Here is a 17,779-nt window from a genome sequence, read left to right as displayed (position 1 = left end):
AAAGTTTAAAATGTTGAATTTTTTCTGTTATAAAAAACGTTGAGTAAGATTTGGAAAATACCTTGATTTCAAGGCAAGAGTAATTTTCTCTCGTTCTCTTTTTTTATATTAGCGTGCCTGAGAAGCTTGTTCTCCAATCAATCGAAAATAAAATTATCGTTATCTTATTTTATTCATATGGTAAAATTTTTTTCAGCGAGGATTTGTCTGTTTTGCAATAATACATTTGCAATCAAATATAATAGGATTATATCATAAAAAAAGAAATGGAAAAATAAATAATAAGCTTTTCGTATTTGATAGAATTCGAATGAACGCCATGGAGCTTTCTGTGCTACGACATTCTCAATTCAGTTACAAGGGTTTTATGAAAATATTTTCAATCTCAACATAAAGATATCAGCACTTTCCAATATATGTTGAGAAAATATTTGCACGTGCGTTTTCACTAAAATTCACTTGGATGCCTAATTTCTCTTCTATACGTTTTAGTGAGTCGTTATGACGATTTTTGTAGCTGAATTTCAAAGTAGCAGTCTTCGACTGACGACAAGCGATTGGGATGACCATAAACTGGGATAACCAGTGATATCATCAAAATGCTTAGCAGATGGTACTCTAATGACCGACCGAGTCATGAAATAAAACAGGTTATCCGACTAAGAAAGTAAACATGCATAAGCTATCCAAGCGTTTGCTCACTTCTAACCAAAGCTGTAGATGAAACATGGATCCATTATTACAGTCTCGAGATAAAACAGTCAAGATATTGGATTGCAAGTGCTGAAAAAAGGAAAAAATGTTACATCGGCCAGAAGAGTAATAGCGATCGTTTTTTGATATAGTCATGGGGTTGTGTTCATCTAAGTTTCAAAAATCTTGGAAAAAAGTGAAACAGTAACAAAAAAGTATTACGTTTTATTTTTTAATAATGTGAAAGGAGAAATTTCCAAAAAGTGACTGCATTTGAACAAAAAAGTACATTTTCATGTGTACAACGCATTTTTTGACACTGAATTGGTAGACCAATCATCGTATTCAGTAGATCTCTCCTTTAGCGCCTTTTTTCTGTTTCCTAACCTTGTATTTTCACGTACAGAAGAGAGATTTCTTTCAGATGAGGACATACGTAAACTCCTATATTGAGGAGAATCACGCAAAGGTTAGAGCATCGCGTACTCGTATAGACTTAGAAGGAGACTATGTTGAACAATTTAGATGCCAAGCAAACTTACTTGGAAATTTTAGTTTTTATATATATATCGATTATTTGCTCATCGTTGATAGAAAACATTCCATTATTTGAAATAACTAGCCCAAAACATATTGAGAAAATGGATCCATTACAGTTCCTACTAACACGTTGTTAGAATTTGAAAACAGTCAAACATTGGGAAAATATTAAATAAAAAGAAGTTCGGTTCATTATTTGATACAAAATGATTTTCTCCTTACTTATTGTTAATTAATAAAATACATATACAAGGTGTTTTTAAATTCAAGAGATGAAAATCAAGGCTAATATGACCTTTACAATTTATTATCAAATAGTTTTTTTCAATCATTTAAACATTCTTTCTTTTGGATTTAAACTTTTCCGTTGAACCAACAGATTCCAAAAAGAATAACTTCAACATCTTTTTCGCTTTCAACTCATTTATTGTTTATTATTAAGTAAAAAAAAATCATGTTAGGAACTATTGGATCCAGTAAGAAACTGCTCCAAATATAGAAGAATACCAAATAATATTTTTATTGGATAATAAATAAGGTAAAGTTTTTTAATTTCACCTTCTCATAAGATTACAGGAATGTTGGAAAATACCTATTGTTAGGTTTCCCTGATTGTACTCAGTTAAATTTGAGAAAAAGATACTTTTATAGACCACTTTACAGGGCTCCGAAGAGGATGGACTGAGAAAATTTTACATTAAGAACCGGTTAATATTACAATGTTCTGACTACAAAAAGAAGGTACCAAAGTGTGCAATGAGTGGCAGAAGCCGAAGAGGCAGAATTATATTCAGAAGGAATTTTCAAAAGTTGTCCACCGCTAGGACGTGCCAATTTGTTTGGTAACAATTCCTGCAAATATATATAATGCATTTTCCCTTCGATTTTCTTTGTAATTAATTATGAAACGATAATCACTCTCAAAATCGAAGTATATATAATAAATAATATACTCCTATAAGCAATCTACAGGATAAAATATTATATGAGGCATGAGATCTAAATAAGTATAGTTATAAAATTCCATGACACTCTAGTCAGGTATAATCTGTTGTCCGTCTTCATTCTGTTAAAGATATAAAAGCGATAACTACGAAGTAATTATTGGATCAACGATTCTAATAAAATCGACATTTGTGACATATCTGACAGGTAGGCATCTGCACAAGGAATAAAGGAAGGCATTAATTTGATTAAAATCAGCTTCATGGTACTTCTTTTTTTTTAATCGACGGCTAATTGCCTATATGACTCGTGTGTTTTCAGAAATGAAGACAAAAGAATATCGGTTTTAATACAAACCAAATTCCCGGTTGTTTGTTGTATAGTTTATTTTTTTTTCACTTTTGATTTTTATACCATGTTAATATCCAAAAGATTTTGTTTTAACTATGAATTGTGTTTCTAAAGGAAAAAACTACCTCACACAAAATTTCGGCTTCAATAAAATTACCATTATTCTGATAATCGCCTATTCATTGTGAAATCTGTACGGGATATGGAGAAAATATAATGAGTGATGAAATTATGCAAAAGTGGGTGAGTGGGTTTAAAGATTTCTGCACCAAAGTGCACAATGAGAAACGAAGTGGTTGGATCTTGTCTCTTTACTGACGACTTTATGGGAAATATTGACGAATAAATCCAAAAAAAGCAGATACGTTAGGATCTCAAAAGGTATTCTGTACGCATCTACGCATACAGCTATAGGAAGGTGTATTCAAGATGAATACCCAAAATGTTAAAAATACACAAAAGTTTTCACTTTCTATTTAGGTTGAAACGAAAGACAGGTTTTAAAGCTTTAGTGAACTACGATACACCGGAGCCAAATCAAAAGTTTATGGAATGGCAACATATGACATCGCCCAGGAAAGTGAAATTTGATCAGTTAAAAAAATCATGTACTTTTTGGGACAGGAGTGTTATTGTGAAGTTTTCTACTTTTCATATGATGAGAAAAGCGGGTAATCGAATATAAAATCAATCAATCAAAGTACCGATTTAGTACCTAGTGACTACCACATGTTTCTTCTTATTTGGAAAAGCAACTGTGCGATGAGGGTGACGACAACGACTACAATATCAAACTTGAGAATTTGCTTGAACAATAAATTATAATACACGCTTCCCTAGCATGGAGTCCTCAATAGCAGATATTCCTTCTTAATAAAATCATATTTAATCATTTATTTCACATTTCTTCTCGACTGTTCTTCTATTTTCAGTTCAGTTCAGTTAAGAAAATTTTATGGTGGATAGTACTGTTGAAATTTTGTTTTTTTATATATGTTTTTGTTGAAAATACAGTCATTTTGACACAAATTTGGTTTTATATTCAAATATTAGATAAGCTCCGAACCCCAAAATATCTGTATTAGAATAAGCTCACCGTAAAAAGAAGCAGTTTCATTGTATTTTAAAATCGGTTATTGAATATTACCAATGATAAAGCTCTTTATAAGCATTGAAACATCTGTAGAAGTTTGTTTTACGATTTAACACGCGAAGAAATTCTCAATTTTCAACTTTAATTTATCCAAGATTTACATTTTTTCGATATTAAAATCTAAAACTTCATAGTGGAGAGCCTTGTTAAACTTGTTATTAATATCCTTGTAGTTGATTTATTCACTTTTCTCTCAGTGCAAATTCTTACATTTTGTTTAGATGTTTCAGCATCAAGAGCACATCTTAAAAAGTTTTATACTTCAAAAGACCCACCGAACTAAGCGGCAGTTTCATTGTATTTTTCTACTCGGATACTGAATGTTAATGATAAGAAAGTTCCTTACAAGCATTTAAAAGTTTTATGTTTATAGGAACTTATTAGCTAGTTTATTTATTTATTCAACCGTTTTCCAATGTGTAAGAATTTCATTTTCGAGGAAACTATTTATATCCACCACCAAGTGATGAAATAAAAACTGCGATCGATCAAATACTTAAAATTCATTTTAAGAAGTGATGTAACATCATGTAGTTCCGTACCATAAGTAGTTTTTATTCAATAAGTATATATTTTGTAGATTTTTGAGGTGCTAGTTTATGCTTAAAGTGCAGTACTACTTTTATTTGGTTATTTGCAAATTTGAAAAATTTGATTCTGACATAAGCGCTACTAAAATGATAACATAAGTTGAAAATATTTTATTAAAATGAAAACAATAATAAATGCTGGAAACGAGTGTGAAATGCTGGAAACGAGGTTTGAATTTGAGGAAACGGGGAAGATTAAATATTCAGGAGTCTCAATCCGTAGTAATTGAGAACGAAGGTTTGCAATCATAAAATATAATGACGTATTACACCAATAAGAAATAACTTGAAAGCAAACTATGTCTATACCTTTAATATCTATCACACAAAAACTAGAGCTGCGTTGATGAATGCAGTAGAAACGATGGTAAAAATATAGTGAATGGAATAAAAAGACAAAGAGCAAAATGGCTCGGCTTTGTGTAAAGGAAATAAGAGCGGGAGATCATTCAATAGTCCAGTGAGAGTTGGGAGGAGATTCATATCTTCTTCTTTTTCGTGCCATCTTCGGACAAAGGTTAGCGACCATCATGACTATTCGTGTTCCATTCACAGCTGTTCTAAGCAATTGGTTTGTTAAACCAAGTTTCGCAGCCATGATATTCTTCGTCGTCCCATACCTCTTTTTCCCTCTATCTTTCCCTGCATAATCAATTTGTGCGATTATGTTGCTTTATAATAGAGTCTCCTAAATTTTCCTCATATATTTTCCTATTTTCATTGAAACCCGATAGTTTTACTATCTTGATATATCCAATTTCTACGAGGGTTGTTACTTAAGTTTTGAGATAGACAGTTAGACAAATAAAAACAAATATTTATAATTGGATATGGCTCTATTGTTTTTAAAAATATTCTCTATTCAGATCAATACACTTTTGCATGCGTTTGAATAAATTATCAGTTTTTTTTCCTATTCCGATTGAGGTACTTCTAAAATATATTCAATTCAATATGCATCAACCGCTTCTTCAGGTGTCGAAAAACGTTGACTTCGCAATTTATTTCTGACCTGCGAGAAAAAAAAAAAGAAATCATTGGGTGCCAAACAAAAACTATACGGCGGATGATTCATCAATCCGATGTTTTGATTGTTCAAAAACAGTTATGTTTGAACCGATATATGCGAGCTCGCATTATCGTGGTGGAGAACGATTTATATTCTGCGATTGGGTTCCTTAATTTTCACTTCTGACAGACAAATGCTGGTGTACCATTCAGAATTGACTATTTCACATTACTCTTATGTTCAGTTATTCCGAAATATCAGGCGACCATTAGCTTCGAAACAACTTTTGTTGGATTTGGCTAGTCTTGAGAAACCTATATCACGGTATGTCACATCTTGCAATATCAGTTCACGCACAGCAACGATGTTTTCTGGCAAAATAGCTGATTTTGGACGAACTTCGCGAAATTAATCCTGTAACTAATCCTGTAACTGATTGAATTTGGAAAACCAGTCAAACACGGTAGCTGGAGATGGCGTTTTATCACTAAATGTCGAAGCGAGTTGATCAGCACGCTGCTGTTGGTTTAATCCTTGTCCAAGTCATAGAAAATCATAGCACGAACATGTTATTAATTTAATTACATTTTTTGACCAAGATGAATGTTTCACGTGTTCAGATGTTCAGAGTATGTTCACCATTGAAAATGTGAAACTTTATGAAAGCATGTCAGATTTGATATATTTGTTTGTCCACGTAAGTTGGCGGCATATGGGAAACTTCTTTATTATTAATTTTACGAAAAAAAGTTATTCTTTATAAAAAGTTTTGCATGGTTCAAAACCTAAAATTCAATCATCAGATGTTAACTTTTTTCAGTCGTATACGAGGTTTGTCAAAAAATGTAATTTTTACTCTAGAGTAAAGTATCAGTAAAAGATGTTTAGAAATTTAAGTTTGCACATTAATGCATTGCATTTATTGATTATAAAAAAATTTAAGTAGCAACTCTCGAATTAGTTTCACTTAAAAAAAGCGAGAGATTGAGAGAAATGCTTTATTGTCAAAAAATTGTTACAATTTGTAGACAAAAGCTTGTGAAAACTGAAAAACAAACATAAAAATAACTAAATAAAGAATACAAATGAAGTACATAAACACACACACACAGAATAAATCCACAATGAGTAACAAAATTATAGGTAATAGTGATAGGTATTAATTGGTATATAAGTCCATAGCAAAAATTAAACCAATATGCAGCATGTCCGGAATTAAATATTATTAGAATAGAAGTACAGAGTAGAAAGCACTTTTCAGTAAATATGCCCTCAAATTATTGCGGAATGATGATATCAATTGGTAAGTGATTGTGCATTTTTTTTGCATTGTAAGATATTGAGCACTCAACTAATTCTGAACGTGGAGTAGGTAGGTAAACGTCATGCTCCGCGTTCCTAAGTGGATAGAAGTGCAAAGATGTTTCTGAAATTGGACAAGCGTGCTTACGAATTGGACAAACGGATTCAAAGATGAATAAGGAAGGAAAAGTCAGAATTTTTAATCTTCTAAAGAAGTCCCTGCAGTGAGAGTTCTGCTTATATTTAGTTCTATATTTTGTTTTCTGTAGAGGCATACCAATCAATTAATATTTATTATTCTCAAAGTTTTAAACCCAGTTTCCATTTGTAAGTTTTATTAATTTCTCCCACAATTATTTCATGAAATGTATACTTCCGAATGGTTTTTAGTATAACTTTATTATTTGGCTCATATTTCTATTATTTTTGAATTCTATATTTAATAGTATATTTGGTATTATTAATTATTATTGTATCCGTCAATATTACCGAAGATGTTGTTCTTTCTTTTACCATATATCTATAGTCATAGAATGTTGTTTGTTATTGTTACTCTTGATAATTAAGTATTGACAGAAAAGCTATAATCTCTTGTAATATTCAACGTACAATTTTCGTTGAATTAGATGATGGTTTGTATTTTGGAACTATCAGAAGATTGGTTTGAACCGTTATCATTTTTTTGCAGCCGAATTAAAACTGAGAGCTGCCGTTTTGATTGTACTGCAAATACAAAGTCTTTGTAAATTGCTCAGATTTAGTCTTTGTTTCTCTTTATTCCTCCATAAGTTTTTATTAACCTTACAATCATGGTTTGCATCCATCACAGTGAGAATATAAGGAGACTACATATTTAAGTTAACCAGTTTTGGAAAGTTAAGATAAAAGAATGCCAAGATATTATCATTTTGCTTCAGAAACTAGAAGACTGAAGACTATTTACCTTTGATAGTAGTGATATTATTGTGTTGGTATACTCTAATAAAAATTTGTTCTGTTGTTGATCTCTTTCCACCACAATCTAATCAATACATGTCACTATTGGAACGTAGAATTTTATCTACTTCAAAAAGGTTACTAACGGAAGTACCAATACGTTTAATCAACTTTTCGTTTCGTTTTCGTCATTCGTACATTACGTCATGCCAGATGAAAAAAATGATATCTAAAAATATTTTCCAAGATTCGTGATGCCCGAGGAATAAACGCAAATATTTTGTTTTCCTCCACAAATCAATAGAGAAAGAAATTGGGGGAAAATAATTTTTTCACGAAGTGGAAATTTGCTTTATTGAACCGTATTTACGAGAACTCCTCGAGGTGATGCCGTTACAAAAATTGTAACAGCAGAAAATCTTCAAATCTACGCACCTGAGAGAAAAATCAATAACGTATCTTGCAAAAAAGGGTCAGATGCAGTTTTTTTTGTGGTCATAGTGTATTGTAAATATGCGAATAGAATACAATATATAGTGAAATTATTTTGAGACGACTAAAACAAATTTTTATTTTCATCTATCACATAATTTATAGATCACTTGGCGAATATTGAGAGATAATTATTACTATGCCAATTAAATGATATTGACAATTGAGAAATCTAACGCATTGTCAAAATCAGCTGATGCCCATGCTGTTGTGGGGTAAGCAAATGCTTATGCCATTTGTTTTTGTGGTTTGGGAATTTATTTGATCGATTGTAGACCTCATTACATCCAGCTTTATTGTAAAATTGCTTCTTGAAGAATTGCTACGAAAATAAGTGCGAAACTTCCTCCCGGAAAGTATATTGGAAATGTGTAGCAAATGAGTAGGATTCTGACTAAAGCTCCTTGCATCTAATGAAAAGGAGTCAACTCCACCTAAAACTTGAATTTGTCCATGTACCTTTCCATCTGGGTTATGACTTTGCAACCCATTCATGTGTAATGAACTTGTAAACACAACAATCGAAGTATGTCAAAAAAACTCCCGTTATTTAAGCACAAAATTAGTAGAAGTGTCCTAAGTGCTGTGAATTTCGTGAAATCTTATTTGCATACTAATTAAAAAAACTGTACTCAATGTTAAGTACTACTTTATCACACATGTGTTGAAATACTTCACAACACATATGTCATATTGTTTAATTGACTTTCTTATTTAAAAAATAGTGTACACAACTCGTTGGAAAGTGTATTTCGCACTCGTTACGTTACAGCACTCACCGCTACGCGTCTCCTGCAAAACAATAACTGATGCGGGATGTATCACTTTCCAAACTCGTTATGTAATATACTATTTCGAAGTCAACAGAAAAATCTTTAAATATAGCGGAAAAAAAGTAACTTATTGAAATTAATCCTAACATATGATATATGTGAAAGGGTCAAGCATCAAATTGCGCAAAAAAATTTAATTTCACATGGAAATTATGGTGCTTATTTTGAAGAATAATTAATTATTTATTATGAATAATAGCAAAAAAATACATCTATTTCAAGTAAGTTTTTGAGTTTATGAAGAATTTGAGTTGTTTGCATTAATATTATGTCGCGAGATTGTGAATTCATACACAAACAACGAAGCAAAGTAAGAAAATAATTTAGTTTTTTTGTTGACATTTCGCCATGACAAAATATGTAGGTATGTTTTTCTTTAAGTTAAGGAAGAGAATATTGAGAATGAGATTATTAAAAATTCTTTGATATCGTAATAGCACATTATTTTTTTGTTGTTGTTACTTTGAATATATTCCTTCATTTATTTGAACGTATTGAATCATATTATTTATTCTTCGGTGAATGAATCGGCTGCTTCGGTTTTTATTTTTGACGCACATTTCAACAACAACCGACGCTAACTTTAGCATTTGCGTTTGCATTTACTGTATATCTAATTAATTTGAGGCTGAACTTTTCAAGTAGTCTTCTTAATTCTTTATGTGCATATTGCAAGCATAAATTTGAGAAATAAGTACCTCAACAGAATTATCCGCTCTTTCAAACAAATTTGATTTTGCAGAAGTGTGTAAACTGCCTCCATATACTTACCTGGCTTTTTTTAGTAGTCGCAAATGTTGAATACTGAATTTTCTGATGAGTATTCTCTCTGCAGTAAATTTTGGTTACATTACGCAAGAAAGCTTTTACAGAAAAATTGACAAGTTTATGGGTCGGAGTTTTTCTTAGATACCCTGCCAATAAAATAATCAAGTCAATCGAAACTTTTCTGATGTGCGTCAAAAACAAATATTAAATATTGTGTAGAAGTGAAAAATATTATTTTGGAATTGATTTATTTTGTATACAATATTAATTTCGGAAAATAATTCACCCTTTCGTGGAATTACATCTCATCTAAATAAACCAACCTTGTTTGTTAGTAATTTTATGAAGGAGAATTAAATATCGAGTTTTACTTTGTAAATGCAGATTAAAATTATTCAGATTCATTGTTTTAAATGGAGAAAGCAATAAAGTTTCTATATTCGATTGAAAAATCATTGAAAATACAATTCGATATATCTTTAATCACACGTTTCTAGTTAATAATAAATTCAAATCACTTCAAGGTTAGTCAAAAATATCCTACACTAATAACTCAATCTAATTGCAAATAAAACTCACCTGTTTTAGTCGTAAAAACTCCTATAAAAAGTAAATTGTTATAGTAAATATTTAAATAACACATTGAAGTATTTTCATATTAAAACTATAATTTTGGAATAATTTTGTATACATATTAATCATAAAAATGACATGGCTTCGTAGTATTAATAAAGCAATTTCTCTTGTATTTCACTGGAAAATGTATATATTATTACGTCATTTAAATTACTTAAACAACCTAGCTGTCAATGCACCCTTGGTAACACCTTTCTCCAACCCTAAAAGAAGTTCAACGCTTAGCGGTGATTATAACCAGATTAAGATATATTGGGTGGGCTGAAAACTTTGTAGGCTGGCAAGCAGATGGCATTACTAGCACTGAATCTTCATTATTTCCAGTTCGTCCTAACCTTCAAAAGAAACTTGTATAAAATTGACAGCCGTCGTTTTATTATTTTCTGAGATATCATTGTAAGCGGAGCAGCTTTTGTTTAAAAAAAAATGGATAAAAAAATGCATGTTAATAAAAAATTGCTTTTTGTGTACTATAAAAAGTACTATTGAAGCCGAAGCTACACGCAGTGGATACCCTAAGAGGCTGATACCGACGAAAACATCAAAAAAGTTTTCTAAATAATTTCAGGAGATTGAGGGATCCTCAATACATCAAAAAGCGTGTTGGACATATCTTGAATGAATATTTAGATTTACGAATGCTCTGTTCAAAGTGAGTGCCGCGCGAGTTCACAATCTACCAAAAATAACAACGAATTATTTTTTCTGAGCAGTATTTGGAGAGCTATTCCATCGTAATAAATCCGAATTTTTGCGTCGAAATATGATAACGGATGAAGCTTGGCTTTATCAGTTCACATCGGATCCCAACCGACAGCATAAGATGAGCAGACTCCGAATCGAGGGATGTCGCAAAAGTTTATGGCATTATTATTTTGGACTGCGCACGATATAATATTCATTTCTACTTTGAAAAGGGCAAAACCGTAAATAGTGAGTACTACGTAGCATTATTGGTGCATTTTAAGGACTGAATCGCGGAAAAATGGACTATTTAGAGAAGAAAGTGTTTTTTTATAGAGCAAACGCACCAGTATCACAAATCAATGAAAACGATGGTATAATTGCATGAATTGGGCTTCAAATTGCTTCCATTTCCACTGCTTACTCGAGATCTGTCCTCCAGCGACTTTAACTGCTCTCATATCTCAAGAAGATACTCCGTGGACAGAAGTATTGCATCGATGAAAAGGTTATAGTCTGAAGGCTATTCTACCGCTAAAAGCAAATCGTACTATAAAAATTTAATCGAAAAATTATTGCTATAGTTGAATAATAAAATGAAAGTCCATGAAAAAACTTTTTTTTACGACGAGAAATTGTACTTTGCCGCAAATCCTATGTTATTTCAGCACTACTACAAGTTCTAATCACTTTCAACTGAAAGTGTTACAGACGATCTTAGAAACGAATGACCTGTATATGAGCATTTTCAAATTGAAGGAAGCTACCCATTGTTTCGGGAACCTTATAAAACTGATTTTTACCCAAAAACCTGATTGATACATTCCCCATTTTGATATGCATAAAACAGGCGGCGTAACTAACAATTTCCTGTTTACATAAACTTTTGTTTCCTCAAGTTTCACAATTAATAACTTTCCCGAGTCTTCAATATCACCTAATATCACCTGGGAGATTTCACAAATTCGACAAGCTTCTGCAATCCCAAATACAACAACAACCTTGACCATTAAATAAACTTCATCGGGAGCATTTTTAGAAAAATCACTAATTTGCTTACTTGTAAAAATCAGCTTTCTTGGGTTCGTAAATTTTCCCATTTTGTTTCAGAAATGTGATAAGATTGAAACATTGTGAAATGTTTGTCTCATTCCCATATAGGATTTTGCGATGAGCCCAGTATAGGCACAGACCTGGGCCAAGTATGTACAACTGTGGCCCTAGCTTGAAAGCCGTTATTGGCCCAGACTTGGAGGGACTCTGGAATGATAAAAATGTCCCTCGCTTTGTTTGCAAGCCTGGACCAGGCCTGGTTGCCTAGATAAATCCAAGACGGGTCTGCTACCCTGGACCAGGCTGGTTGATTGTAAAAATAGTTTTTTAATATATTGTTAATAAAATTATAGTGTTATGACAAATTTCTATTAATTAATGTACAAAAATATGGATTAAATAATTAAACGTATAAAGAAATGATACTATTTTTCATTGTCTTTTATACATAAAAGAAGTTTATTCATAAAAAATTATTACTTTTAAACTATGTATTTTGGATAAGATATTAGAACAAAACTTTATATAGTTTTACAGAGATCTGCAAAGCCTGGACAAGCCTGGATGACTATAAAATGGCCGAGGTCGGATTACCGCGAGTAAGGCTTGGTTGAATAAGGGATGGCCGAGGTAAAGTTACATAGAGTTCAGCCAGGTTTGACTGACTATAGAATGGCCGGGGCTAAGTTACCCAGACTTATAATCATTGAATAATTCGACCACAATGTTTTTATTGTTATGCCAATTAAGAAAGATAAATCAATTATACCATCTCCGAGCCAGAGCAGCATGTTTTATTGATCTTTCATTCCATGAATCTTGAATACGCGGTTTTTCGTAAATTTTTCGCGATTTAGCTGACAATAATTTTTGTGACGCTACTTTGGCTACATCTACTAATTCCAGTGGAGTCAGTAAAACCCGAAATCAGACATTTTTCACTTTATAGTATTAAAAATAACTTCTAATTAATCACTAAGTACACAGTCCTTGAATCAAATCACTAAATTGAGTTGACAGCTTTTTAATTACTTCAAAAGTTTCCCTCACAACGCAGATCTAATTGTCGCTATAAGTACAACTTATCCTACTAATTTCAAAATTCCAATTTCACATCGATAATTGTCTAACTTGATTATTGTAATAATATGATTTTTAAATAATAAATTATCGTTCTTCCGCCACCGAAAAAAAATTGTGACAATTACTAAATTTTAGCTTTCGGTTTTTTGTTTCTGTTACATAATACAACCGCAAGGTAAAATTTAGCACTTTTTATATTTGTATAGTAAATAACTATTTCTATGTTAGCCCACAAACTTTTCACCTGAATACATGTTATTGAACGGATATAATATTTTTGAGAAAGTCCTGAATTGGATCCGATCGACGGCAAAAATGAGGTCACTTTATGCCCAATAAAACTATCGGTCATATATCAGAACCATTTATAGTAGGAAAAAACAAAATTGATCTCAATAAAAACACGAAAATTATTTCCAAATTTTCAGGTATATAATAAAAAACATTGGAAAGATAAATTTTCCTAAATTAAATTAAATCAAAGTGTCTTTTATTCTAAACTGATTTCCTATAATTTTTCACAAACATCCATCACTCGATCATATGAATGATTTCAAAAAGATTGTACGTTGCAAGTGATAAATGAAGCAGCACAAAAATATGCTATAAAATATTAGTTACTTTAATCACTAATCACACGAATGTTTACTTAGAAAATAATGATTGGAACATTAAAGAGTAATGTCTTTGTTTGAAATTATTAATGAATAATATAGTTAGGAATGTGTATTCAATGAATCCACCATTGATACAAAACTGTTATTTTGTTGTATGAGATGTGATAATTAAGTAATGAAACGTGCAGTGGCAGGGTTCATTGTTGTGATGCAGAACCAATATCTGTGCCCGTTATCTTGCCTCTTTTTCGAAGTATGTTGAGTACTACAAGATAGAATACTTGTTTTATGATCTGTCCACGTAGAACGACCTCCTTATAGATCCTTTTACAACTGCTAGGGAAGCATATGGTCACTTTGTTCCGGTTTCAAACAATCTTCATTGATTGACATTAGATGTTGTTTTTGCTCTTCTGAAAGGTTTTCGGAATAATTTTTGCACATTGCGAAATATTGAATTAAAGTTTGCCCCGCGTTGATACTAAGTTTGTCTGATATCATTAAATTCAATTCTGTTCCATGGTTCTCCTTGGACATTTAAAATTTTTAAATTTTAAATTTTTAAATTTTTAAATTTTAAATTTTTAAATTTTTAAATTTTTAAATTTTTAAATTTTTAAATTTTTAAATTTTTAAATTTTTAAATTTTTAAATTTTTAAATTTTTAAATTTTTAAATTTTTAAATTTTTAAATTTTTAAATTTTTAAATTTTTAAATTTTTAAATTTTTAAATTTTTAAATTTTTAAATTTTTAAATTTTTAAATTTTTAAATTTTTAAATTTTTAAATTTTTAAATTTTTAAATTTTTAAATTTTTAAATTTTTAAATTTTTAAATTTTTAAATTTTTAAATTTTTAAATTTTTAAATTTTTAAATTTTTAAATTATTAAATTATTAAATTTTTAAATTTTTAAATTTTTAAATTTTTAAATTTTTAAATTTTTAAATTTTTAAATTTTTAAATTTTTAAATTTTTAAATTTTTAAATTTTTAAATTTTTAAATTTTTAAATTTTTAAATTTTAAAATTTTAAAATTTTAAAATTTTAAAATTTTAAAATTTTAAAATTTTAAAATTTTAAAATTTTAAAATTTTTAAATTTTAAATTTTTAAATTTTAAATTTTTAAATTTTAAATTTTTAAATTTTAAATTTTAAAATTTTAAATTTTTAAATTTTAAATTTTTAAATTTTAAATTTTTAAATTTTAAATTTTTAAATTTTAAATTTTAAATTCTAAATTTTAAATTTTAAATTTTTAAATTTTAAATTTTTAAATATTGCTAATACTCTATCGTAAGTTTTCTTTGCGAATTCGCCGAATGACTTAAAAAATTTGGACGTGACATTGTTCGAGACTTCGCTTCTTCGTGTTCGTGACAAGCACAACTACCACATGTGAATAAAACACCGAGAGAGAATTGAGGAAAGTGTCCAGCCCAAAAAATTATGGTGGATAGAGTATGCCAAAAAAGGTAAATTTTGTTTATTTCGATGTTAAACGTGAAAGGAACAAATTTGAAGAAACTGACAAATTGAAAAAATTTGCTCTTTTTGATCATTTCCATACAGATAACATTAACCTGGTGTATTGGTGAATAAATTTCAGCATAATGGTCAGCGAGGCCAATTCCCCATTTAAGGATTATATTGTGGAGCTACTTACGTTTGTGCTACACTATAGAATATTTCCAAGATTTGCTCAAATAAATATATTAGAACAGCATTCAATTATATCATAAGTTTGCGATAAGTTGGAGAAGCATTTGAGAACAATTTGTACTCAATTAAATTGTTTCGGTCGAAATACCGAAAACATAGTGGTTCCAGATAAAATAATAACGAATCAGTGTAGTTAATGGAAGCAGATTCAAAGTGATGTATTACGTAACATCTCTTACACTTCGAGGTTTTTCAAGGGGTTGTGTAAATTAAAGGGAAAAGATAGCGGAAGCTACTAAATTATTCTCAAATTATATATAATAACTTAACCAATGAATTTTTTATGAAAATAACTGTTTATTTGAATTATGCTCAATATTTTATATCAACTTTTCAATGCCTAGCTGCTTGTCCTTCCATTGAAAAAGTAATTTTCCTCAATTATTTCATGTTTTTTTCTTTGTACAAATTCAATCAATATAAATTGGTTGTCGATTTGAGTTTTCGGAGTTTTCAAAACAAATTGGATAAAAACAATTTAATTTGGAAATTTTTTGGATTTACTCCTTCGTCCCATCGATAGCATCGTATTCTTGATAATCAAATTTAGCAGAAGCACCTGATTTTAATGAACTTAATTTTTCTCATAAACGTGAAAGAAATTAAATTCACTGATGGGGATAAAGAATTGTGAGATACTTTGAAGAGAATAAAAATGTTGAAACAATAAATATTAGCCTATATTTATAGTAATTTTTTTAAGAATGGAAAATCAAAATCACAATTTAAGAACTTTGCGTGATCTTATATCAACATTTCATAATAGAGATAATAATAGAAATGATGAATATGATGATACCAATTCACTGTAGTGCAGAATGTCATAATGATAAACGTAGGTATTTGGTTAGATTGGGTCAGTTTCAAAGTTTCACGTAGTTTATTTGTGATAAATATAGAAACCATTTAAAGAAAATTCAATTTTCTTACATCATTTCCAGCACATTCATAGGATATTAATATCTTGTATCTAATTTTTATTTAATTATGATTGTTTGTATACCAGCATCATGGTGGTTGTAACCATTTTGAGATCACAAACTTGCGTTGCATAGACTTTAGACCTATTTCAATGGTTAATGTGTTTTTTATATAGGAAAGCTTTTTGATGTTTTGTCATAACTTCACCCACCTACCTACAACATGATTATCAAGATAAAATTGGTTTTATAGTTATTTAACGAACAACTATATCACTCGTAATAAGGACGGTTAACAGACGAGATCATTTATAGTTCGAGATTGTGAATGGCCCATATTAGTTCCAGATTTCATTACAGAAATTTACCGTGAAAATAAAAATATCTGACTCTTAATTTTCATTCATTTAACGATGAACAACAATCCCTATCTATTATTCACACAGAATGTAAAAGCTACAGGAAATTTTTCGTTTATTTAGTTACTGTACATATCTATAATTTGAATTATAAATTGATATTCAATGTAAAAATGCCAACAACTCTCAAAATTTTTAATGGAAAGTATAGGCTCGTGATACAAAGATGAAAAGTTTCTTTATTTTCTCTCAAAAATATTATTATTTTCAAGTTCAATGCAGCTATTAATATGAAATAAAATAAAATCATAGATTACATAAATTTGCTCTAATTTACACATCTTTTAAGTTTGTATTTGTGTAAAATACTTTATTTCCGTGGGAAATTTGTTTAGTTTGAACACCTCATTGTAAGTCAGTTGTCAGTATTATATTTTAGTTTCAAATTCTTCAATATCAATTCTGAAAAATGTGAATGCACAAAATAGCAGTTTTACAAATAACTGGTTACGGATATGAGGCGCTAACAAAACAGGAAGTATCTCGCCCATTTCATGGGAAATTTTCAGATATATCATCCATATCCAAAGGAACATGTAGTAAATTCGATAATCAATTCCGCAAGTTTGGTCATAAACGCAGATAAAAAAGCAACTGCCAATGTGTGATGTGTGATGAAATTGAATGAGATGTGATGTTTGAGTTTGAGAAATACAATTAATGTTAGCTATACACCAATAGTAACCTTATTTGTACGGCTGGAGACTCTTCCCCAGGAAGTAGTCTTCAGCCAACCTGATAAAAGTCTCACTAGGTCATCAATAGGGTAGGTAAGTTGCATAAGTAACTTAATAAACATGCATCGGTTAATTAAGGCAAGATTACATGGTTTAGGCCATAAGTGCACTTTTATCGAGTAGATCGTTGAGTTGAGTTGAGAGCATCTTGTCACCTACTCCCTTTCTTCTGTATATCAACGATCTACTCTACAAAACTGTAAACCTGATCTATAGCTTTGCTGACCATAGCACACTGGTGTCGTCGATCACATCAACCGCCCCAATAAATTTCTCTAACACCCAAATCTGTAGA

General features: G+C 30.2%; 1 protein-coding gene across 1 annotated transcript in view; it reads right to left on the bottom strand.

Moving 5' to 3' along the window:
• The window catches only part of LOC130448896 (GTP-binding protein REM 1), a 223,700-nt gene that overhangs the window by 106,098 nt on the left and 99,823 nt on the right, over positions 1–17,779 (bottom strand). Inside the window, exon 2 of the mRNA XM_056786471.1 lies at positions 10,192–10,212. Within this exon, the coding sequence (XP_056642449.1) occupies positions 10,192–10,212 (21 nt within the window). The remainder of the gene's footprint in view (positions 1–10,191; positions 10,213–17,779) is intronic.

Source organism: Diorhabda sublineata, chromosome 9, assembly GCF_026230105.1.
Source record: "Diorhabda sublineata isolate icDioSubl1.1 chromosome 9, icDioSubl1.1, whole genome shotgun sequence".
NCBI classification, from domain to species: domain Eukaryota; kingdom Metazoa; phylum Arthropoda; class Insecta; order Coleoptera; family Chrysomelidae; genus Diorhabda; species Diorhabda sublineata.
The sequence above is the reverse complement of the archived record's forward strand: the minus strand, read 5'-3'. Positions and strand labels throughout refer to the sequence as shown.